The sequence below is a fragment of the Cygnus olor genome, chromosome 1 (assembly GCF_009769625.2).
Source record: "Cygnus olor isolate bCygOlo1 chromosome 1, bCygOlo1.pri.v2, whole genome shotgun sequence".
NCBI classification, from domain to species: domain Eukaryota; kingdom Metazoa; phylum Chordata; class Aves; order Anseriformes; family Anatidae; genus Cygnus; species Cygnus olor.
The window spans coordinates 1,186,650-1,209,595 of NC_049169.1; the positions used below are offsets into that span (position 1 = coordinate 1,186,650).

The 22,946-nt window shown below is 61.5% G+C and overlaps 2 protein-coding genes across 2 annotated transcripts in view; both read left to right on the plus strand.

The window, feature by feature from the left end:
• The first annotated feature begins 1,802 nt into the window (after positions 1 to 1,802).
• SMO (smoothened, frizzled class receptor) lies at positions 1,803 to 8,708 on the plus strand. Its single transcript, XM_040538960.1, is given in 13 exon segments — positions 1,803 to 1,934; positions 1,937 to 2,156; positions 4,290 to 4,495; positions 4,625 to 4,834; positions 4,932 to 5,104; positions 5,192 to 5,411; positions 5,500 to 5,623; positions 5,699 to 5,791; positions 6,006 to 6,114; positions 6,221 to 6,406; positions 6,695 to 6,843; positions 6,945 to 7,079; positions 7,194 to 8,708. Coding segments are annotated over 13 exon segments (2,526 nt in total). The 3' UTR covers positions 7,763 to 8,708.
• A 5,613-nt stretch (positions 8,709 to 14,321) lies between these two features.
• The window catches only part of AHCYL2 (adenosylhomocysteinase like 2), a 78,437-nt gene continuing 69,812 nt past the window's right edge, over positions 14,322 to 22,946 (plus strand). The window contains exon 1 of the mRNA XM_040545308.1: positions 14,322 to 14,786. Coding sequence (XP_040401242.1) covers positions 14,382 to 14,786 — 405 coding nt within the window. The 5' untranslated portion in view covers positions 14,322 to 14,381. The remainder of the gene's footprint in view (positions 14,787 to 22,946) is intronic.

Here is a 22,946-nt window from a genome sequence, read left to right on the forward strand (position 1 = left end):
TTGCCACCCCAATTTGTCCTCCCCACAAAAAACAACTTCCGCCCCTCCCAAGCAGCTTTTCTCCCCCCAAAAACCAGCTTTTTTCTCCAAAGAAGTAACTTCCCCCCCCACAAACAACTTTTCTTCCCCAAAAAAACTTTTCTCCTCAAAAAAAGCAACTTCCCCCCTAAGAAACAACTTTTCTCCTCAATAAAGTAACTTTACCCCCCAAAAAACAACTTTCTCTTCAAAAAAGTAACTTCACCCCCCCCAAATAACTTTTCTCTCAAGAAAACATTTTTTTCCTCAAAAAAGCAACTTCCTCCCCCAAAAGCAATTTCCCCCCCAAAAAACAACTTTTCTCCTCAAAAAAGTAGCTTCAGCCCCCCCAAAACAACTTTTCTCCCAGAAAAATAACTTTTCTCCTCAAAAAAGTAGCTTCAGCCTCCCAAAAACAACTTTTCTCTCAGAGAAAAATAACTTTTCTCCTCAAAAGAAGCAACTTCCCCCCCAAAAAAACTTTTCGTCTCAAAAAAGTAACTTCAACCCCCCAACCAACTTTAACCCCTGAAAAAAACAACTTTTCCCCTCAAAAAGTAACTTCACTCCCCCCAAAAGCAACTTCCCCCCCTAAAATCTTTTCTCCTCAAAAAAGCAACTTCCCCCCCAAAAAGCTACTTCTGCCCCCAAAACCCAGCTTTTCTCCTCAAAAAAAAGTAACTTCACCCCCCTCAAAGCCAACTTTTCTCCTCAAAAAAGCAACTTCCCCCCCAAAAAACAACTTTTCTCCTCAAAAAAGTAATTTCACCCCCCTAAACCAACCTTTCTCCCCCAAAAACCAACTTTTCTCCTCAGAAAAGTAACTTAACGCCCCGAAAACCAACTTTTCTCCTCAAAAAAGTTCCTTCACGCCCCAAACCCCCCTTTTCTCTCCCCAAAAAGTACCCTCGCCCCTCCCCAACCCCCCGCTCCCTCCAAAACAACTTTTCACTCCGAAAAAAGCGACTTCCCGTCTCAAAAGAAAACTTTTCTTCCCGAAAACAACTTTCCAAACTTTTCTTCCTGAAAACAAACTTTCCACACCAAACTTTTCTCTGAAAAAAAAAACACCACAACTTTTCCTTCCACACCAACTCCCCTCCCCAAAGCAGTGACTTCACCCCAAACCCCCCTTTTTTCCCCCAAACCCCCTTTCCTCCCCAAACCCTCCGTCCTCTCCCGAACCCAACTTTTCCCCCCAAACCGAACTTTTCCTCCCAATCCCAACTTTCCTCCCCCAAACCCAACTTTTTCCCCCAAACCCCCTTTCCTCCCCCACCCCCCCGTCCTCCTCCAAACCCAACTTTTCTTCCCAAACCCAACTTCCCCCCCAAAACCCAACTTCCCCCTCAAACCCAACTTTCCCCCCCAAACCCAACTTTTTCCCCAAAACCCCCTTTCCTTCCCCAAATCCCCAGTCCTCCTCCAAACCCAACTTTCCCCCGAAACCCAACTTTCCCCCCCAAACCCAACTTTTCCCCCCAAACCCAGCTCTTTCCCGAAAAACCCCTTTCCCCCCCCCAAACCCAACTTCTCTCCCCAAACCCAACTTTCGTCCCCAAACCCAACTTCTCTCCCCAACCCCACCTTCCCCAAATCCCAACATTCCTCCCCAAATCCCCACCTCCGTCCCTCCCCTTCCCCCCCCCTTTCCCCTCCCCCTTTCCCGCCCCCACCCCCGGCCCCCTTTACCCCCCCCCACACACCCCCCCCCCGCCCCTCCCCTCGCTCCGCGCTCTCGGGCGGGCGCCGCACGGGGCCGGGCCGGGCCGGGCCGGGCCGGGATGGCGGCGGCGGGGCCCGGGAGGCCCGGGAGGGGCGGCAGGGCCGTGGCCGGGCCCGGGCCGTGTCGGCGGGGCGGCGGGGGCGGCGTGGGGGGCTGGCTGTGGGCGCTGGCGCTGGGCTTAGCGCTGGGGGCTCCCCCCGCCGCCCCCCTCCCTCCGCCGCCGCCGCCGCCCCCCCCCCCCCGGTGAACGCCTCGGGCCCCCCCGAGCGGTGCCGGCGCCCCGCGGCCTGCGAGCGGCTCCGGTTCGGAGCGTGCCTGGGCTCGGCGCTGCCCTACGCCGCCACCTCCACGCTGCTGGCCGCCGACTCCGCCTCGCAGGAGGAGGCTCACGGCAAGCTGCTGCTGTGGTCCGGTACGGGGCGGGGGGGGCAATTAACGGGGGGGTAGCTCCTGGGGGGGGGGGTAACTCTTGGGGGGGGGGGTAGCTCTTGGGGGGGGGATAACTCTTGGGGGAGGGGGTAACTCTTGGGGGGGGATAACTCTTGGGGGGGGGGATAACTCTTGGGGGGGGGGATAACTCTTGGGGGGGGGATAACTCTTGGGGGAGGGGGTAACTCTTGGGGGGGGGTAACTCTTGGGGGGGGGGTAGCTCTTGGGGGGGGGATAACTCTTGGGGGAGGGGGTAACTCTTGGGGGGGGGATAACTCTTGGGGGGGGGATAACTCTTGGGGGAGGGGGTAACTCTTGGGGGGGGGATAACTCTTGGGGGGGGGGTAACTCTTGAGAGGGGGTAACTCTTGGGGGAGGGGGTAACTCTTGAGAGGGGGTAACTCTTGGGGGGGGGGTAACTCTTGGGGGGGGGGTAACTCTTGGGGGGGGGGTAGCTCTTGGGGGGGGGATAACTCTTGGGGGAGGGGGTAACTCTTGGGGGGGGGATAACTCTTGGGGGGGGGGTAGCTCGTGGGGGGGGGGTAGCTCTTGGGGGGGGGATAACTCTTGGGGGAGGGGGTAACTCTTGGGGGAGGGATAACTCTTGGGGGAGGGGGTAACTCTTGGGGGGGGGATAACTCTTGGGGGGGGGATAACTCTTGGGGGAGGGGGTAACTCTTGGGGGGGGATAACTCTTGGGGGGGGGATAACTCTTGGGGGAGGGGGTAACTCTTGAGAGGGGGTAACTCTTGGGAGGGGGTAACTCTTGGGGGCGGTATTTCTTGGGGGGTAGCTATGGGGGAGGCTAACTCTTGGGGGGGGGCAACTCTTGGGGGGGGCTGCTATGGGGTGGGTAGCTATGGGGGGGTAACTAACTCCTGGGGGGGGTAACTCTTGGGGGGGGGATAACTATGCGGAGGGGGCGCCATGGAAGTTATGGGGGGAGTACTATAGGGAGGGGGGTGTTATGGGGGGCACTATAGAGAGGAGTATTATGGGGGGGCTCTGTAGGGAGGGGGGCGTTATGGGGAGGCTCTCTAGGGAGGAGTATTATGGGGGGGGTCTCTATGCTTATGGGGGGCACCATGGAGGGGAGCTCTATAGAGAGGAGTGTTATGGAGGGCGCTATAGAGCGGGGAGCGCTATGGGGGGGGCACCATGGAGGGGAGCATTATGGGGGTACAGCTGCAGAGGTGAGCTTCTGGGGGGGCATCATGGAGGAGAGTGCTGTAGAGAGGGGCACTATAGAGTGGGGAGCACTATAAAGGGGGGTGTTACGGGAGGGCTCTATAGACTGGAGGACACTATATTGAGGGGAGCACAATAGTGGGGAGATCTGGGGGGGGCATCATGGAGGGTAGCGCTATAGAGTGGAGAGCACTATTCTGTGGGGGGGCACCATGGAGGGGAACGCATTATGGGGGAGCACTGTAGAGGGGGGGCTCTGTGTGGGGGCACTGTAGGCAGGGGCACTGTGGGTGTAGGTTATTGAAGGGGGTGGTGCACAGGGGAACGGGATACTGGGGACGCGTGCGGTATGGGGAGGAGGAGCGGTGTGGGGGGAACGGTGTGGATGCGGTGTGGGGGGAGCAGGATGCGCACAGTACGGGGTAGCAGAACGGAGGTGAGTGGTGTGGGGGGGTGCAGTATGGGGAGAGCAGTATAGCGGGGCTGGGATGGGCGCAGTATAGGGAGAGCCGGAGGGAGTGGAGCGGGTGCGATATAGAGGGCAGCAGGGTGGGTGCAGTATGGGGGGAGCAGCGTAGCGGGGCAGCGGGATGGGTGCGGTATGGAGGGGAGCGGGATGGGCGCAGTATAGCAGGGCGCTGGGATGGGTGTGAGTAGAGGGGAGCTGTATAGCGGGGAGCAGGATGGGCACAGCATAGAGGTGAACAGTATGGCTGGGCACAGCATGAAGGGGAGCAGCGTGGGGGCGGTATAAGAGGGGGCAACATGAAGGGGATTAATATCGGCAGGGTTCTGGAAGGGGTATGGCGCCCACGGGCGCTACAGGGGGGGGTGCCGAGCAGCCGGGGGCTCAGCACCGCCGGCGTCCCCATCCTGTCCCATCCCACCCCGCGTCCCCGCACCGGGGGTGACGGCGCTGTCCCCGCAGGCCTGCGCAATGCCCCGCGCTGCTGGGATGTCATCCAGCCCCTGCTGTGCGCCGTCTACATGCCCAAGTGCGAGGACGGGCAGGTGGAGCTGCCCAGCCAGACCCTCTGCCAGGCCACCCGCGCGCCCTGCACCATCGTGGAGCGCGAGCGCGGTTGGCCTGACTTCCTCAAGTGCACGCCCGACCGCTTCCCCGAGGGCTGCCCGGTACGGTGGGGGTGCGGGGGGCACTGCCGCGACGCCTCTGGGTCCCCCGGGACCTGGAATGGGGGATGATGTGGGGTGGCCGTGCCCCCCGCTCCTCCTCTTCCTCATGGTGCCCACCGCCTCTGGCAGAACGAGGTGCAGAACATCAAGTTCAACAACTCGGGGCAGTGCGAGGCGCCGCTGGTGCGGACGGACAACCCCAAGAGCTGGTACGAGGACGTGGAGGGCTGCGGGATCCAGTGCCAGAACCCGCTCTTCACCGAGAAGGAGCACCGCGAGATGCACGTCTACATCGCCGCCTTCAGCTCCGTCACCATCTTCTGCACCTTCTTCACCCTGGTGAGCCGCGCCGCCGCTACAGGGCTGTGGGGGGACGCGTAGAGGTGTCCCCAAAAAGGGGGCCGGCCACCCAGGTGTCCCTTTTTCCCCCGTCCAGGCCACGTTCGTCGCCGACTGGAGGAACTCCAACCGCTACCCCGCCGTCATCCTCTTCTACGTCAACGCCTGCTTCTTCGTGGGCAGCATCGGCTGGCTGGCGCAGTTCATGGACGGCGCCCGCGACGAGATCGTGTGCCGCGCCGACGGCACCATGCGCCTTGGGGAGCCCACGTAGGTGTCGCCTGCGTCCCCGTCCCACTGCGTGTTCCTGCCCCGCGTCCCCTCCCGGCTGACGTCCCTGCCTCGCCTCCCCCGTAGCTCCAACGAGACGCTGTCCTGCGTCATCATCTTCGTCATCGTCTACTACTCGCTGATGTCGGGCGTCATCTGGTTCGTCATGCTGACCTACGCCTGGCACACCTCCTTCAAGGCGCTGGGCACCACCTACCAGCCGCTGCTGGGCAAGACCTCCTACTTCCACCTCATCACCTGGTCCATCCCCTTCGTCCTCACCGTGGCCATCCTGGCCGTGGCGCAGGTAACAGGGCCGCCAGCCCGTGGACCGGCTCGAGGGGGTGGTGGTGGCCGCATCCTGCTGACCCCCTCCCGGTCCCCGTCTCTACCAGGTGGACGGCGACTCCGTCAGCGGCATCTGCTTTGTGGGGTACAAGAACTACCGGTACCGCGCCGGCTTCGTCCTGGCGCCCATCGGGCTCGTCCTCATCGTGGGGGGCTATTTCCTCATCCGGGGTAGGTGCGGGACGGGGCTGGGGGCACCATGAGTGTGTCCCCCCCGAGCCTCACCGCCGCGTCCCTCCGCCGCAGGGGTCATGACGCTCTTCTCCATCAAGAGCAACCACCCCGGGCTGCTGAGCGAGAAGGCGGCCAGCAAGATCAACGAGACCATGCTGCGGCTGGGTAAGGGCGGCACCATTTCTGGGGGAAATTCATGTGGGAATGGGGACGTTTGGTTCCCTGAACCCAGACGGACCTGTCCTGCCTGCCCAGAGGTGGTTGTATCTCAGCACCAAGGGACAAAGCTGCGTTGGTGGTGGCACGGTCCCGGCGCGGAATCTTTGTCCCAGAACTGTTGGGGTCCGGCTCAGCCGGGGACATCCCGCTTCTCTTCCAGGCATCTTCGGCTTCTTGGCCTTCGGCTTCGTCTTCATCACGTTCGGCTGCCACTTCTACGACTTCTTCAACCAGGCCGAGTGGGAGCGCAGCTTTCGGGAATACGTCCTGTGCGTGGGATGGGGGTGGGGTGCTCGTGGTGCTCTTTAGCTCCTTTTGGGGTGCTGAGCGTCGTTGTTGGTCCCCATCCTCACGGTCCCACGTCTGCCCGTGCAGGTGCGAGGCCAACGTGACCATCGCCACGCAGACCAACAAGCCCATCCCGGAGTGCGAGATCAAGAACCGGCCGAGCCTGCTGGTGGAGAAGATCAACCTCTTCGCCATGTTCGGCACCGGCGTCTCCATGAGCACCTGGGTCTGGACCAAGGCCACCCTGCTCATCTGGAAGCGCACCTGGTGCAGGTGGGACCCCGGGGATGTCACCCCGCGCCCCATCCGGCGTCCCGAGGTGTCAGAGGTTGTCCCCAGGCTTTTGTCCACCGGGTCAATGAGTTGTGGGTAGTGGGAGGGGAGCGGGGGGTGTAGGGCACGTCCATCCCGCGCTGTCCCCAGCCCTTGGTGCGCCCCATCCAGATGGGGAGGGTCCCTGAGCGCACAGGTGCCGTGCCTGGGGTTGTGCGTGCCCCGTTCCACATGGCCGTGCCCAGACGGGGCCACCCCACGTCCCTGCTGTGACCGCCGTGTCCCCAGGCTGACGGGGCAGAGCGACGACCAGCCCAAGAGGATCAAGAAGAGCAAGATGATCGCCAAAGCCTTCTCCAAGCGCAAGGAGCTGCTGCGGGACCCGGGCCAGGAGCTGTCCTTCAGCATGCACACCGTCTCGCACGACGGCCCCGTGGGTACGTGCGGTGGCGGGGCGGGATGGGGCCACCTCCGCGGGGGTCCCTGTTGTCCCCCCCCCCCCCCTTGATGTGGCTCCCCCCTCTCCTCGTCCCCGCAGCCGGTTTAGCGTTTGACATCAACGAGCCTTCGGCCGACGTGTCCTCGGCGTGGGCCCAGCACGTCACCAAGATGGTGGCCAGGAGAGGGGCCATCCTGCCCCAGGACGTCTCCGTGACACCCGTGGCGACGCCTGGCAAGTCCTTGGGGGCATCGTTTGGGGGATGAGAGGGGCGGCGGGGCTGGTGAGGGGCTGGGGGGCGCGGGGCAGGATGCGGCCGCTCTCAGCGGCCCCGTGTCCGTCCCACAGTGCCGCCGGAGGAGAGGGCCAACCTCTGGGTGGTGGAGGCCGACGTCTCCCCGGAGCTGCAGAAGCACAGCCGGAAGAAGAAGCGGAGGAAGAAGAAGAAGGACGAGGTGTGCCCGGGCCCCGAGCGTTGCACTGGGGGCTCCGCGGACCCCCCGGCCTCCAGCAGCGCCGTGCCTCGCCTGCCCCGGCTGCCCCTCCAGCCCTGCCTGGTGGCCGTGCCCCGCCGCTGTGGGGGGGACGCCTTCGTCCCCGCTGTCCTCCAGGGGCTCGCAGGCGGCCGGCCCGAAGGCAGCGTCGTCGGGGGGCCATGGGATGGGCGCAGCCGCAGAGCCATCGTCCCCCACCTCATCAGCAACCCGTTCTGCCCCGAGAGCGCGTCCCCAGAGGACGAGAGCCCCGGCCCCAGCGGCGGGGGCTGGCAGCACAACGGGGGTCCCCGCTGGCCCCCCGAGGCCATGCCCAACGGTGTGGGGACGAGGACTTGGGGCCGACGCGCCGGCTTGGCCCCTATCCACTCTCGGACCAACCTGGTGGACGCGGAGCTGCTGGACGCCGACTCGGACTTCTGAGCCCGGCAGGACGCTGCGAGGGGCTCGTGGGGACGATGGTGTCCACATCAGGACAGCCTCGAGGGGACACCGGGGCCGGTCCCGAGCGTGGCCACGGGTGGCTTTTCCTCGGGGACGGTGGTGTCTGTCCCCGTGTCACCCGGATGAACTCAATGCACGTCCCAGCCCAACGGGACGCTGCCAGAAAGGCGTTCGGCATCGCCGGGAGAAGAGAAACGGGGTGCTGCTGGTGGAGCAACGCCCCCCCCCCCCCCCCCACGCAGGTCCTGCGGGGATTTGGGGATGCTGCCTGCGCACCCGCTCGGGGCAGGAGCGGGCGGCCCCCCGGGACAGCGGTCCTAGGTAGGTTAGGGTAGATTTTGGGGAGCTTCCTCCTGCGTCCCGGGGTGCCAGGACCCCGCTGACGCCCCCCGCTCGCCCTCTGCCCCACCGCCCCACGGCTAGATGGTACGTAGAGCTTATACACGCTCGTGTATAATTGGGTGCCAATAGGGATTTTTTTTTACTACGACTATTTTTTTTTTTTTTTTACTCTGTATAACACACCGGGACGTGGCGGCCACTCGGGCGCTGCGGCCGCGTCCCCGCGGTGCTCACGTTTTTTTGGGGTACGCCCGTAGTTCTGCAGGGGTCCCAAAGTGCCTTCCAGCTCCCGGGGTCGCCTCTCTCTGGGTGCAGCAACCCCTGAGCCAAGCTTTTTTTTTTTTTTTTTTTTACTATTTTTTTTAAAAAAAAGAACAAGACCTGATTACAGCGATCCCGACGTAGGAGGACGCCCCGTCCTCGCTGGTGCTTTGTATCCGCCCGTTAGCCCTGTAAATGTCTTGAGTGTTTATTAAATCCTGGTAGGCTCCTGGCTTTCTCGCTATCCTGGTGACCTCCACGGGTTAATTTTTGCTGTGTAAAGCAAAACCCTCCTGTATCAGTATTAAATTTGCCAAGTTTCCATTGCCAGCGCCTGCCCTGGACTTTTTTTTGGGGGGGGTATTGAGTGCGGGGAAGCGCTGTGGGGTTTTTCCTTTCTCCTAAAGGGCTCCGGGATGGTGCCAGCTGCGCCGTGAAGCTTCCACGGGGATTGCCCCTGTGTTAATGGGGTGAAAATGGTAGAAATGGGGAAGGCTGTGAAACTATCTGGGTTCTGTGGGTGCTCTTTAGCCGCAAGGGGAACTGCTCTGAAGCCCCCATCCCGGCCCTTTCGTCCCCGACGGCTGTGAATGGCCACGGGTGCTCCAGGGGCTGTTTTGGGGATGCTGAGCAGTTAAACCAGCAGCAAAGTGGGGGGTTTGGGGGGCCCCTTGCCAGCAGATGGCACTATGGGCTTAAATATCCCCAAACCCAGGGGTTGGGTGGTCCCTTTAGGGTGCTGCTTGGGTGCTCCGACCGGAGCGGGGTCCCGCAGCGACAGGAGGGACAGATCTGTGTTTGGGGATAGACGCTGCTTTTGGGAAGTGTCCTTTTTTATCTGGCCCAGGAGGAAGCTCACGCACTGTCGTGTTCAGGGTTATGGGTTACCCTGACCCCTGGTCCTGTCTTAAATTTGGGTGGAATTGCATTTTCCTGATGGTTTTGGTGGGTGGGATGGGCCGAGCTCTCTCTGCAGCCGTTGTGGGGCTGGGGTGTGCAAAGCAGCCAGGGTAGGGCTGGTTTGTCTGGGGCTAAAGAAAACGTTCATTTTGAGGGATTTCTTTCTGTGAGCTTCTTTTTTAAAAGAAAATAGCATTGAATGAAAAGTTCCTACGTGAGATGTCAAGCTAACCAAAAGCTAAACGTGTTGGGCCTGACCCCAACACATCCCCCATGCAGCAGACCAACCCCCCCCCGTTTGGCACGCAGGCAGAAGGACTCGTTTCTGTAGTGAAGGGAAAACATTTATCCTGGGACGCGCCGCATCATCCTCATGCGGGGCTCAAGACAGCCCCAAAACGGGGGGATTTGCACCGATTTCCTCCCCTCTCCTGGGCTTTCTGCGGGGATCTCCATCGCTGACCCGTTCCGGCAGGAGCAGTGTCCACGTGCCCAAAGCGTCCCTCGCATCAGGGCTGGGCCAGGGGTGCTGCAAGGGGGGAGGCACAAGTTGGAAAGGCTGGGAGGACAAATCCCCCTTCGGTGACATCCTCGGAGGGGCAGGGAAGAGCTCGAGTGACCGCATTTCTTTGTGATCCTTTCCCCTTCAGTGCAGGGAAATGGGCAAGAGTCCTTCCTCCCGCCTGCCCTCCCGTTGTGAAAAAGCTTTCATATCTTCCAGTTCTTGTTATTTCAAGCCGTTTCCTGTCCGTGTGTCTGTCGGGCGTCCTCCTGGTTGAGGCTGTGGAGACTTTGCGAGGCCGGGCACGGGGAGAGCCACGACTTGCACGTGTCCCCTAGAGACAGCATCGCCCGCGTGGCATCGGGGCGGCGGCCACATTTGGAAGAAGAGACGGGGATGGAGCCCCCCAAAAACGTCTGCGTTGCGTTCACGTGGGTTTGGGAGGCACCGGAGGTAAACCTGAGGTTAAAGTGCTCGGGCGAGGCAGGGCGGTTTCAAGGAGCCTGGGTAATATTTGCCCCGAACGCACGCGGCCGCCCGCCCCCGGGGACAAGTGTCGGCGCTCTCTGGCTGCCTTTGCCTTAATTAAATGAACGAAGGCTGCGATAGTGCAGGCCGGTCCCGGGGACATTGCCAGAACAAATCAATAGCCGCGGTACAATCGGATTGCTCGTATCGAATGTCCGCATGCCATTAGGCAGGAGTAGGCTGAATCATCTTAAATCTGTAGAGCAGGAGCTGCAATTAGAAGAGCTAACGAACGCTGCGGGCTCCTATTGACGTCTGCTATGAAATACATCCCGGCAAGACGACCGCTGTCTGTCGGCTTACAGCGGGAAGTCCCAGGGAGTTGAAAAGCTTCCACGTAAATGGAATTTTTTCCCCTTTTCCTCCTGTGTGAGGGATCAGCCTTCGCAGTGGCATGGGGCGATGCTCGCGGCGTTGCGGTCGTGGAGGAGCCTTTGCCCTCCCGGTTAACAGTGGCTGGCACCGACTCTGCCAAGCAGCCCTGCTGCCATGCTCTGTCTCAAAGGCCAGCACCCACGTGGCCGCTGCTTTTAGGACCAAATGTCACGGGGATGGGCAAATCCAGCCCGTGGAGTGGTCAGCGGGGGCTCTGCCCAGTACCCAGCTCTGCCTCCTGTGCAGGCGCCAGCAGTTTGGCACGGGGATGGAGGACCACGGGTGGTGGGGCAATTCCTGAGCCGAAGGGCTTGGCCACGTTTAATTTTGCAGCCAAGGTAGTGGAGGAGAAACCCCCAGGTTTTGTTCGTTTGTGCAGGATCAAAGCTCGGCGTCTGCCTGGGCTTTTCCTCTGCCCTTCCCTCTCTTACCGTGCGCTGGGGATGTGCTGTGCGAGGGAGCAGGATGAAACGACCGTGCTATTTCATCTAATGTTGTTTGTGGTCATCGCTTGTAAGAGAAGCAGTTCCCGAGCCTGGCTGTCAGCCGTGCAGACCTACACGTGGCCACAGGCTGGGGAAATCCTCGCCTTTTGGGGGCCGCGTTCCCCGGCATGGGGCCCAGCACCGGTGCCTGTCCCGTGTCCCCGTACCCGGCACAGCTCGTACGCAGCACCGCTCTGCCCCGTGCTCACAGAGCCCCGATTGTTTGAGCGGCAGAACCCTCCCTACCCGCCGGCCTCTCCCTTCCTCCCCGATATCCGCTGTTTTCCCAGATAAATCCTCCAGCACGGCCTGGTGCCATGCGGCCGGAGCGCTGGCAAACCGGGGTATAACCCGCTCCCTCCGCGGGCATCCCCAGTGCACGCCCCGGTGTGATGAAGTGCCCAATTAGTGGCTACTAATTAGCGCTGGGGCGCTCGGCCGCGCTGAGATTACTCTGTGGCTTTGCCAGCAACCTGGTACCCCCAGGATGAGGCCGCTCTCCAAAAGGCAAGCGGGGCAAGCGATGCGCGGCTGGGTGCTGGTGGTGCCGAGCTCCGTGCCTGGTGCCCCCGCATCGGGCGTTCTCTCACCGGCGGAGCCATCGGCAGCACCGGGGGGATTTTGGCCCCCAGGCTGGCATGAGCCCCCCTCCCGTGCTGCTCGGGGCCGGGATGCTGCCGGATCCAGGGCTTCGCATGGAGCCGGCTGGCGGCTGCGCGGAACAGGCAGCGCCGGGGAGGGATTTCCATCTGCTGCCACCCCAAATCCCTCCCCCAGCAGTTTGCAAAGAGTTTTGTTTTCAAAGGCCCCTTCTGAGACCGAAAGCTGCCTGAGACTGAGCTTTCTGTTCCGACAGAGGGGCAGGAATGTGCTGTGAGACAGATCCTGATTTCGCTTTAGCAGGAAAATGTTTTTTTTTCAGTGAAGATGGGACTTTTCTGGGCGCTTTCCACGCACAAAGCCGTGTGTTTCTTTAACTTCGCCCCCCTCACGCTCCTCCCGTCGTCCTCTCCGCGTTGCTTCCCGAGCCCATTAAATGCCTTACAGCCCTCGCCTCTCCCCTGAGCGTTTTCCAGTCCAGCTGCCACCCGGGCACATAATGAAACCGTTTTTCCTCCCGTCCCCGGTGACTTTTTACCAACGCAGCGTGTCGTGCTCGTGCTTCATCGGCTGCTGACTGGGTTCTTCCCCTCAAAGCGCGAAATTCTTCTTTTGGCTTCGTCGAAATCCTGCAGGTTGCTTCCCCTGCGCCGGCCTAACCTTGGCATTTCTGTTCTGGTGGGTCCTGAAACTCCACACAAGCTTGCGGGACTTGGTGGCTTTTTTCCAGCCTGCTCCGCACCTCTCCTGGCTGATCACAGCCCAAGAACCACGGGATCCTTTTACCTCCAGCCAACGCAGCTCCTGCTTCTCCACCGGGAAGGCAACGTTGGGCTTTGCCCGGTGCTTGCACAGCCCCAAAAATCCTTGGCTAGAGGCTGAGCCTCGAATAAGTTGACATTGACGAGTACAGAATGGAAATCATATGGACTTTAGGGAAAGGAAATAGCTTAAAAACAAAACCGTCGTGCTGCCAGGCTGTACCAGAAGAGGCACAGCTCCCCCAGCCACCCCCACCACGCAGCAAAAGGGATGGCAGTGCCTAAACCTCTAAATTTGTGCCAGGGCAGTGCATGCTGCTGGAGCCCCCCGCTCCCCTGTGCCTGCTGCTGCGTCGGTCCTCGTGTGCACGTGGACAAAAGCAATGGCAGAACAGTATAAAATAGGAGGGGAAGAGGAAAAAAAATCAAAAAGCAGAGTTTGAATGCACGAGCAAGTTGGGGGGGTTGAAGAATGGCAAAAATGAGAAACCTCGTAGAAGGAGCTAATTAAAGGAAATTTATCCATCAGTAGATGGGCTGCACCTCTGACTTCTGCGCCTCCGGAGCATGCGGCATGTAAGGATGAGATTGTATGGCTAGGGCTTTTAAATACCCAGTGATGCAGTCACCTGCAACATCAACAATATCAGCAGTCCTGGGCCCAGAGATATCCTGCATTAATCCCAATAACGATAGCAATAAAAAAGCCAAGGACGAGCTCGAGTTTCACTTCCCTATGAGGAGCTTTCCCGAAGAACTGGATGTAGAAAGCTGCAGATTGTTACCAGGCTTTTGTTTGCTGGTTTGCACAAATGCTCGCCCACAAAGGGGGGGATCTGTGGGCTCGGGGAACCTGGCAGAACAGCAAGTTTCCTGGCTCTCGGGTGCTGCTCTGCCAGCGCGTCTCAGCTCCTGCTCCTCGGGGCTTTGCCAGTGGTGGAGCCGCAGGCCCGGGAGAGAGGCTTGGAACTGGTGCTGGGGAGGTTTGGTGCCTTGAGGTGGCCCAGGAGGTGAAGATGATGGTTCGAAGAAGGCACAGAAGGCTCGTGGTGCTGCTGGAAGGATCCGCAGCGCTCCGGGGGAAGGTTACGAGAGCCACAGTGGTGCTGGGGGCAGCAGGATGGATGCGGGGGAGCCCCCAAGAGCCGCCCCCTCCCAGGCCAAGCAGCCCCAGCTCCCGCAGCCTCTCCTCGCTCCGGGCCCTGCAGCTCCTCCTGGGCTCCCCCCAGTTTGCCCAGGCCGTGTCCCAGTATGGACTGGGACGCACTGGGGCCAGCCCAGGGCAGGCCAAAGCTTGGAGACGTGGCCTCGCGGGAGCATGGACGGCCCGTGGGGAGCCTCCCCGTGGCGAGGGGGGGCCACGGAGCGGGAGGCAGGGCAGCAGTGCGGGAAATTTTTCAAAATTCTTCGAAACCACTAAAAATAACCAGGCAGAAATTGAATTCTTCAAAACCACGAAATAAAATGGAATTTTGGTGCAGTGCAAGAGGCCTAGAACGGCTCGGGGTGCCCGGCCTCGTCCCCCCAGCGCCGCCATTCCGCGCCTCAGCCCTGTGAGGCGCACAACCCCCGCCTTCCTCCCCCCTTACTCATCCTCACCCTCCTCAGGACTACATCTCCCATAACCCCCCGCGCGGCCCCGGCCGAGGCGCGGCGCGCTGCCCGCCGGGACTCGTAGTCCCCGCGCGGCCGCGGGCGGGGCATGGCAACGGCAGGCGGGACTACAACTCCCAGCGTGCCCCGCGGGCGGCGGCGGCGGCGGGGGCGGACCGGGGCGGGCCGGGCGGTCCCTGAGGGAACCGGAGGAGGCGGCGGCGGCGGCGGCGGCGGCGGCGGCAGCAGCGATGTCGGTGCAGGTGGCGGCTCCCGCCGTGGAGCTGAAGGAGCTGGGCGGCCCCATGGACAAGGCAGCGGGGCCGTCGTGCCCCGCCGCGGCCCCCCCGTCGTGCCCGGTGCCCGTTACCGAGCGTGAGGCGGTCCCGGCGGCCGAGCGGCCCCCCCCCGGCGCCGGCGGCGGCGGCGGCGGCGGCTGCCCCCCCCCGCCGACGCCCCCGGTCGCCGCCGCCGCCGCCGCCGCCAGGGTGCCTCAGGCCTCGGCCATGAAGCGCAGCGACCCGCTGCTCCCCCAGCACCGGCACCACCACGGCGGCGGCGGCGGCGGCGGCGGCGACAACAACGGCGGCGGCGCGGCCGAGGCGCTCGTCAGCCCCGACGGCACCGTCACCGAGGCGCCGCGCACCGTTAAGAAGGTACCGGGGGGGGGGGGTGTTCCTGTGTGGGGTGGGGTGTGGGGGCTCGGGGTGACCCCCCCCCGGTCACCCCCTAAACGGGGACACCGTCAAGCTCCCCCCCCCCCCCCCCCCCGTCCCTAAACGGGGACACCGGCATGGTGTGGGGACACGGGGTGTCCTCCCCCCGGACCCTAAATGGGGACCCTGTCAGGGTGTGGGGACACGGCGCGACCCCCCCCCCCGGTTCCCCCCTAAATGAGGGCGCTGTCAGTGTCCCCCCCTCCCTGTCCCTAAATGAGGGCACCGACACGGTGTGGGGACATGGGTGACGCCCCCCAAATGGGAACCGTCGTGGTGTGTGGGGACATGGGGTGTGTCCCCCGGCCCACCCCCCCCCCCCCCCCCCCCAAAACGGGGACCCTGTCGTGGTGTGTGGGGACAGCCCCAAAATGGGACCCGTCACGGTGTGTGGGGACTCAGGGTGCCCCCCTCCAAGTGGGGACGCTGTCACTGCGTGGGGACATGGGGTGACCCCCCCGTCCCCCCTAAATGGGGACCCTGTCACGGGGTGTGGGGACATGGGGTGACCCCCCCCTGTCCCCGCTAAATGGGGGCACCGACACAGTGTGGGCACATGGGTGACACCCCCCAGATGGGACCCGTCACGGTGTGCGGGGACTCGGGTGCCCCCACCCCCACCAAGTGTGGACCCTGTCACGGTGTGCGGGGACTCAGGTGACACCCCCCTCCCCCAAAAAAACAGGGCCACCACCACGTTGTGTGGGGACACCCGGCCCCCCCCCACCCCGTGATCCAGCCTGGGCGTGGGGCTGCCCCTATCCCACCTACGTACGGTGCAGGTGCACCCACGGGTGCCCCTGTGTGGGTCCTGTGCCCCCCCCCCCCCCCCGGTGCACGCCCCGTGCCGTGCGGCCCCTGTGTTGCACGCTCACACCCACCACAGAGCGTGCGTGTGCACGGGGGGGGGGGGGCAGGGAGCAGCTGTGCACGCCCACCTGCGGGGGCGTCTGTCGGAGATGCCGGTGCCCGGGCACCGGGCCACGGCATCGTCTCGGCTTCGTGGCCCCGGTGTTATCTCCGAGATACGGCCGTGAGCCGGATAACAGCACGCTGAACAACCCGCCCCACGTGGGAGGGGTGCCGCGGTGGCCCTGCTGGGCACGCGTGCGTGTGGCTGTGTCGCTGCACGCTCACCCACGCCCCGGGGTGCCGGGGCACGGCCCCGGACTTGGCCCTTGCCGGCGTGGATCGCGTACCCTACAGGGCGTGCGTGGGTACGTACCCTGTAGATCTGCACGTCGCCTCGTGGGTGTGCCCCCGGCGCGTGGGGGTGTGCACGTGCTTGTGTTTGGTTTGCTCACGCAGTGTGAGGGCACCCAGGCATGGCCGTATCCACGGGTATCCACCCGCTTGTGCACGCGGGAGTGAGCACACGAGCGTGGAGGTGAGCGTGCACGCCTACGTGATGCACGCTGGCCGGCGAACCAGCGCGCACGTGTATCGGTGTGTGTGCCTGCAGGTGTCTGTGTGCTGTAGGCGCACACCTGACACGCACCTGCGCGTGCAAGGAAGCATTTGTGCGGGTTCACACTTACGTAGGCATGCGGCCGGGTGCACACGCGTGCACCGGGGAGCACACGGGCGTGCGTACAGGTGTGCCACACGTGGCTGTGGCGGTACAGGCGCTGACGGGAGGTGTTTCTGCACCCCCACGGGCACCCACGCCCGTGTGCACACGAGCACCCCGTGCGTGTAGGCACGCGTGCGCCGCGCGCCCCTGTCCCTTTGCACGTCTGTCCCTACCCGGGTGCGGGCACGGGCGTCCTTGCAGGTACAAACACGCTCAGGCGCAGGGACGGCCCCGCGTGTGTCCCCGCCGCGGGCACACGGAGGGAATCGTGTTTTCTGCAGAGGTCCCGAGTGGGAAATCTCTGGGAAGCCGAGTTTTTGGGAGCCTGGCGGCCTTCGCTGCAGGATCCTCAGGAGGGGGCGTTCTCCCCAGGGGGGCGCGATCGGGGAAGGCAGGGAGGAGAGGCGCACGCCGCTGAAGGCAGACCTTCCTCCCAGGGGACAGCCTCCTCATCCTCACCCTCTCCCCGCTCCGTTTGCTCTCTCCTCCGTCGGGTTCCCCTGGGTTATCCCTGGCGCACGGGGGCCCTGTTTTCTCTGCTGACCCCCGCGTGCAAGCCGCCGAACCACAGCTGCCTCTCTCGCCATGCCAAGCCAGGTTCACCTGCCGGCGGGCACCACAGCTTCATCCCGAGCTGCCCGCGCGCGCTCCGAGTGCCTGGAGCCCTCTCTGCTGCTGCCTCCCCCCGTCCCACCTCTCGGCTTCCAGAGACCCCCCCCCAGCGTGCCCATATTTTCTTCTCAAGTCCTCTCGATGCTCCCTGCCCACCCCATACCGCCCTCCTTTCTTTTCTGGCTCCTTTACGAGCGCTCCCCCTCCTCCGGCAGCGAGCAGCGCGGCGTTCAGTAACGCCTCACCACCTGCGAGGGCAGGGTGCGGCTGATGGGCTCGTTTTGGGGCCGCTCCCAGCAGTTCCCGAAGGGATCCCCTCTCCGGACGCACCCCCGGGGCAGCGGAGGTGCCGGGTTTCCTGGGGAGCTCATGCTCCCCCGAGGAGGCGAGCGGCGTCGGTGGTGCCTGGGAGGACGAGCCGCTCCTTCTCTCCTCTCTCTCCTTCCACGCCGTCGCCTTCCAGCGACTTCAGCGCGCGCCTCGCGGCGCTGCGAGAGCTTCTCGGGCGCTCCGTTTTCGGTGTACAAACCCGGGGTCCTCCCCTCGGCTGCCGGGGAAGCGCTGGCACCCGAATACATTCCCCGCGCTTGGTACCCAGGAAATCGCTCGCGGCCCCGCGACTGCTGGGAGGTTTAAAACAGAAACAAGCGTAAAACAAGCGGATGAAAATTGTAGTCAAATCCAGTAGAACTTAGCGTTAGTACCCGTAGTAAGGGTCTGTGTGAAAATACATCGGCAAGGTCGTACCGAAATCCTGGAGATGTGAAGTCAGCTGTAGTTCTTGGAGTTAGTCGGGCCGAAAAAATGTGTTGGTTTTTGTTTTTGTTTTTCTTTTTGACTGGTTTACGTGTTGAAAGCGTTGTGCTTTCTGTTTTTACTGAGATTTGAATGCGTGCTCTTAATGTCTGAGCAAACATTTGCTCACGCAGCTCCGACCCAGGCGCAGAGGTCCCGGTACGCAGCCGCGGCAGCTCTTTCCTGTGACCCCGCTCTCGTTTTAGAACCCGTTTCTGCGCCGGCTTGGACTCAGCCGGGTCATCCGGCTGGCTTTGTGTCCCTGCCGAGGCATTTGGACGGGTGGAGGTTTCGAGCCTCCTGGCTGGACTTGAGCACGGTGGCGGCAGCTCGCGGGCTCGTGTCTGAGCTCGTAAGGGCGTCCGGCTGCTTGCCACGGTCGCTCCTGCTCCGTGTGATTTCTCAGCCCGTCCCCACATCAAAGCCCAGGAGGAACGGCCCAACTCGTGGGCACGGTGGTGCTGGTGTGCGTGGCACGGGGGCCGCAACGAGGACGCGTTGGCTCCTGACCCGCCGTAGGGCTCGGTGGGTGCGCGTAACCCCGGCTGGGGAGCTCCGATGGCCGTGGTTGTGTAGCCCCGAAGTTTTACGGTGAGCGTTTGCCGCTTGGCAAAGCAAGAGGTTACCCCTGAAGCCCCCGAAGCCGGAGCTTCGGGCTGTGCTTTCTGTGCGGCCGCGTTACCTGGAGGGTTTGGAGTCAGGGCGGTTCGCTGATGTGCAGAGCAGGGCGGCGCTGCTGGAGGGAAACCTCCCAAAACCTCCCCGCCGCACGATTCTTGCGATTTCCCCCAAATGAACGCCTCCTGCTCGGGAGGTTTTGTTCTGCGGAGACTCCAAACGCCCCTCCCGCGGCTCGTGCAGGCGATGGCTCTGACCTCGGCTCTAGGATTCCCAGCTGCGCGTCCCTCTTGTGTTCTCCCATCCCGCTCTAATCCGCGGTGCTCACTTGGGCGAGGTAATGAACGCTTCCCCCGGGGCCGAGCTCCCAAGCGCCGCTCCTAATGAGCGCGGTCTGAGCGCCGCTTAATGAAATCTTGTGGTTGGAGGCCGTGCTCTTTCGTTGCGTGTGATGCTCCGGGGTCTGTCCCCCTGTGAACGTGCGGCGTCTGATTTTTGGGAGGCGCTTTGGGTGCCGCTGCTTGGAAGGGTCGATAGCTCGGCCTTCGGCGTGGAGGCAGCGCAACAGGAAGGAAGGGACGGAAGAGAACGGCGGTGGACGCGAGCGGGTGGCCAAGTGTGGAAAGGAGGAGCCCAGCGCTCGGGATGGAACAGCAAACCCTCATTTTATGGGGGTGCTGAGGGTGCTGGGCCCCCCTCGGGAATAAAATCACCTAACGATCCTCGCGTCTGCGCCTTTCCCGGGGGGACAGCAGCCTGGTGCTTGAATTCGCAAGCAATTAAAAGCTCAGCCTTAGCTTTGGCCCTGGCTTGACACTTGAAGGATGAGCCAGGTAAAGCAATTACGGCTTTCGGGGCCGTGTTTGACCTTTTAGGTTTTCTTTTTAACTCGGTCTGGTGCGTTGTAAAACAATGTAATGGTTTAGCTCAGACAAGGCGATGCAGATGAAGCCGAGAATAAAGCAGCGAGCTGGGTAGCTCAGACAGCGGGCAGGCTCTCCATACAAACGAGCAGCCTGCAGCGTTGGGTACGCTGAAGAACAACGAGGCTGAAGGAACAGAATTGCTCCAAATTGCTCCAAACCGCGGCAGCAGGGTGCAGAAAGCATCCGCCTCGCTCTCTTCTTTGTTATTTTTTTTTTCCTCTTCGGTTTTGCAGGTTCGAGCCAGGGGTCCAAGGGTAGAACCTCGGTCGCATGCTGACGTCCCGCTAAGCCCCTGGTAGGGGGAGGAGCTGCAGGCACGTGGCAGGACCTGCGTGGTGGATGGAGGGGGCAGCCTGAGAAACGAGCTCCAGCCCCTGAACGATGCCGGGCGCCGCTTGCTCTCGGTCCCAGCGGGACTGGTGGGTTCCAGGGCTGACTGGGAGGAAAAGGCTGCGCGGAGGATAAAATAAACCTTAAGCCTTGCACCGACCGGGCTCCACGCGGGTCATGCTGTGCATTTGTAGCCCCTCCAAAAAAAAGGTCTGAAGGGGGAGAAGGCAGCACGTGAGAAAGCACGCCTGAGGAACGTGAAATAGCGGCTCTTTGGGGAGCCTTGAGGATTCGAGGTCAAGGATTTTTATTTATTTTTTAATATTAATTTTAGGGAATGCTTCTCAACTGACTGCTTCTTAGCTTCAGGCCTAGAGCTCACCTGCTGCCACGCTCCTGCAGGCTGTGCGCTGAGCACCTCCTGTTCCTTATGGTATTTTGGGAGGCCAGCAGTACCTAAACGTGCTGGCCTGGCCTTTCTCGCATCAAAAACTGCGTCCCTTCCTGGAGCGCAGCAGAAACTCTGCCTGGAGACAGGGCTGCCGAGGAACTGCTGGCTTCCCAGCCAAACTTTCAAACTTCCTACGTATTGCAGGTGCAGCTCGTTTAATTTGTGCTCTCTCCGAAGTACGGTGCACAGAATGAAGAATGCTCAGGTTGCCAGAAGTTGTTCCTTACTTTGCAAAAACATACGTGAAGCTGGCCACACCGATGGTCTGATTTGCGGTGCTTTTCCTGCAGCGTAAGCTTTCCTACAGTTTGCGCTATGGGGAGAGAACCTTTGACTGTTTTTAACTTATTATAGTATTGTTATTGGGAAAAAGTGCACGTATAACTATATAAATATGGACTGAAGCACTTATTTTAGCAGAAACGTGCTCAAATATCTCAAGTGGAGTAGTTACTAAAGAGATCGGAGCCTTCTGAGTGAGCTTCCGGAAGACGACCAGCACAAGCGGGTGACATTTGCAGGGACTTCAGAGAATCAAATGGCACGGTCGTGCCCGCCTCCTTTTTATGTCTGGGATGGAAGGCGTTTTGCTAACGTGGCGTTGGAATGCTGTGGGATACGCACAGAGAGGTGAGAGCCTGGGAGTTACGCCCCTGGAAAGCTCACCCTCGCGTCGGAAGGCTCCGTGATTTCCTGGTTTTGGAAGATAAAACTGCTCCGTCTCGGGTTTGGAGCTGGGTTATGGCTGCACCGACATCAGGATCGCCTACCAGTATGTTTGGGGTTCCCACCATGAAATGGGGAAGATCCAACCTTTTTCCCCGGTGCCTTGCTGCTGCCGAGCGGAGCTGTTGCAGCGGCACGGTTCCCCCCAGCATCAACTGGAGCAGCGAGCGCAGCGCTGCCGTCAGCCCGGATCCCAAGCCACAAGAAGATAACCGACACTTCTCCCGTTCATAGCCAGGCGTGCAAAGCTTATGGAGGTCGTGTTGCCAGAGCGCGGCTTGCGCCGGTCTCCTCGTGCTCTTCGAGGCACGCAGCTCCTGCACCGGAGCTGGCGGGCGTCCGCCTGGCTCGAGCTCTGCTCTGCCCGCACCCGCCTGCGTGGACTTGCTCGTAGGAGCCTCATCGCAGAAAAACGGTGTAATTACAGCGTTTAGCAGCCGAGCCCAACCCCTGCTCCTGCAGGCTCTCGCCGCCTGCTCCATGTGCTTTGTGGCTGCCCGGGGGCGAAGCCGGGTGGCAGCGAGTCCAGCCCCAAAGCCACATCCCGTCCGCTGCCCGAGGTGGCTCCCCGGGAAGCAGCACCAGGCCTCGGCTCTGCGATTCGGCTCTCCAGCCTCGGTGGTCTCCTAAAAGCACTTTTAGCCTTTTGCCAGGCGAAACATTCAAGTTTTGCTGCTTGCTTGACCTTGCTTTAAATCGCAGGCGGAGCAGCGGTGGATCCCCGGGTGTTTTTCCTCCTGACGGAGCCTGAGATAGGCAGCCCGCTGCATTTTTCGTGAGTGTCAGAAGAGAGGAAAGTCAGTCGAAAAACGAGCTGGCTGTCCAGAACTGCTGAACCACTCTATTTCAAATTTTCTTCCAAAGGCAAGCATTTAAAAAATTGGAGGAGTATGAACATGCCTTCACCCGACAGTTAGGAGGCTGTGCTTGGTATTTACTTAACGGGGCACGAGGTGATCGGCGTTTAATCCCGAAGTTATGTGAGAAAATCCCGGGAATGGCCCGTTCCCATCAAAATGACTCGGGGACCAATTTAGCAGAGGGCTTGCCGCGGTTCGGGCTGCTGCTGTCTGTTCCCAGCTCGCCTTCCAGTTACCCCAGCGCTCGCTGACTCACATTTGGTGTTCTCTCCGTGACTTTGGGGCTTACGGAGGCGGGGAAATCTGCTCGGGTCAGCTTTGGTATTGGCCGAGATAATTCCTATTGTTCGCAGAGTGCACGGAATGGCTTGATGTGGGTTTAAAAAAAAAAAAGAAAAAAAAAGAAAAGGGAAAACCACCAAAAACCTGCTACATTGTGGGATGGGGAGGTTACTACCAAAACTCCAGCGTTTCACACAGACCAGTTAGGCATTGATTGAAGTGGCTTTTTGTCGTACTGAGCTGCTACAATTTCTCTGCTCTTGCACCAAATCCCGCTCCAGTTTTGCTATGTGCCTTTAGTGTGCGCGTTCAGGAGTCAGGAAGCGAATCCCTTTTGTTTCCAAGTAACTGTAGCTGATTCTCTCAAAGATATTTGGCTGCGTAAGGGGTTAGCACTTCGGTGTGCTTCCAGCAGCCGGTATTTTGGGTTCCAGTGCAGAAAACCGCGGTGTGAACGAGTGCGCTCCAGCTCCCTCCGCTTGCTTGGCTTCCCCTCGGCCTCTCCTGAGGCAGCAGCAGGTCGGGGAGGTGGGGATCAGGGGAAAGGCCAGGAGGCGAGGGGTAATGTTTCAGAGATACGGCGTGTACATTTATTTCTGTGTAAGTATGTTTCTGGGCTGCCATAAGCCACGTGGCGAGTTGGGGCAAACAGCCTGGGGAGCCGCGAGCGGAGAGCCGCGGCTGCGTGTCCCGCGGGTGGCTGCCTGCCTGGGCCGCGTGCTGGGAAGGTGAGAAGTTCACCGGGCTCGGTGACATTTGCCGTCACCCCTCGGAGAATTTGAGTTCTGCGAGGCTGCTTTTTAAAGCCGCACGGCGGTGATACGTCCTGCGGCGGCGTGCGGACTGAGCCGGGGCGCGAGCTCTGCTGCGGCAGGGCCCGTCCTCCGGCCCCCAGACCTGCTGGGAACGGGGCCTTTGGGATCACAG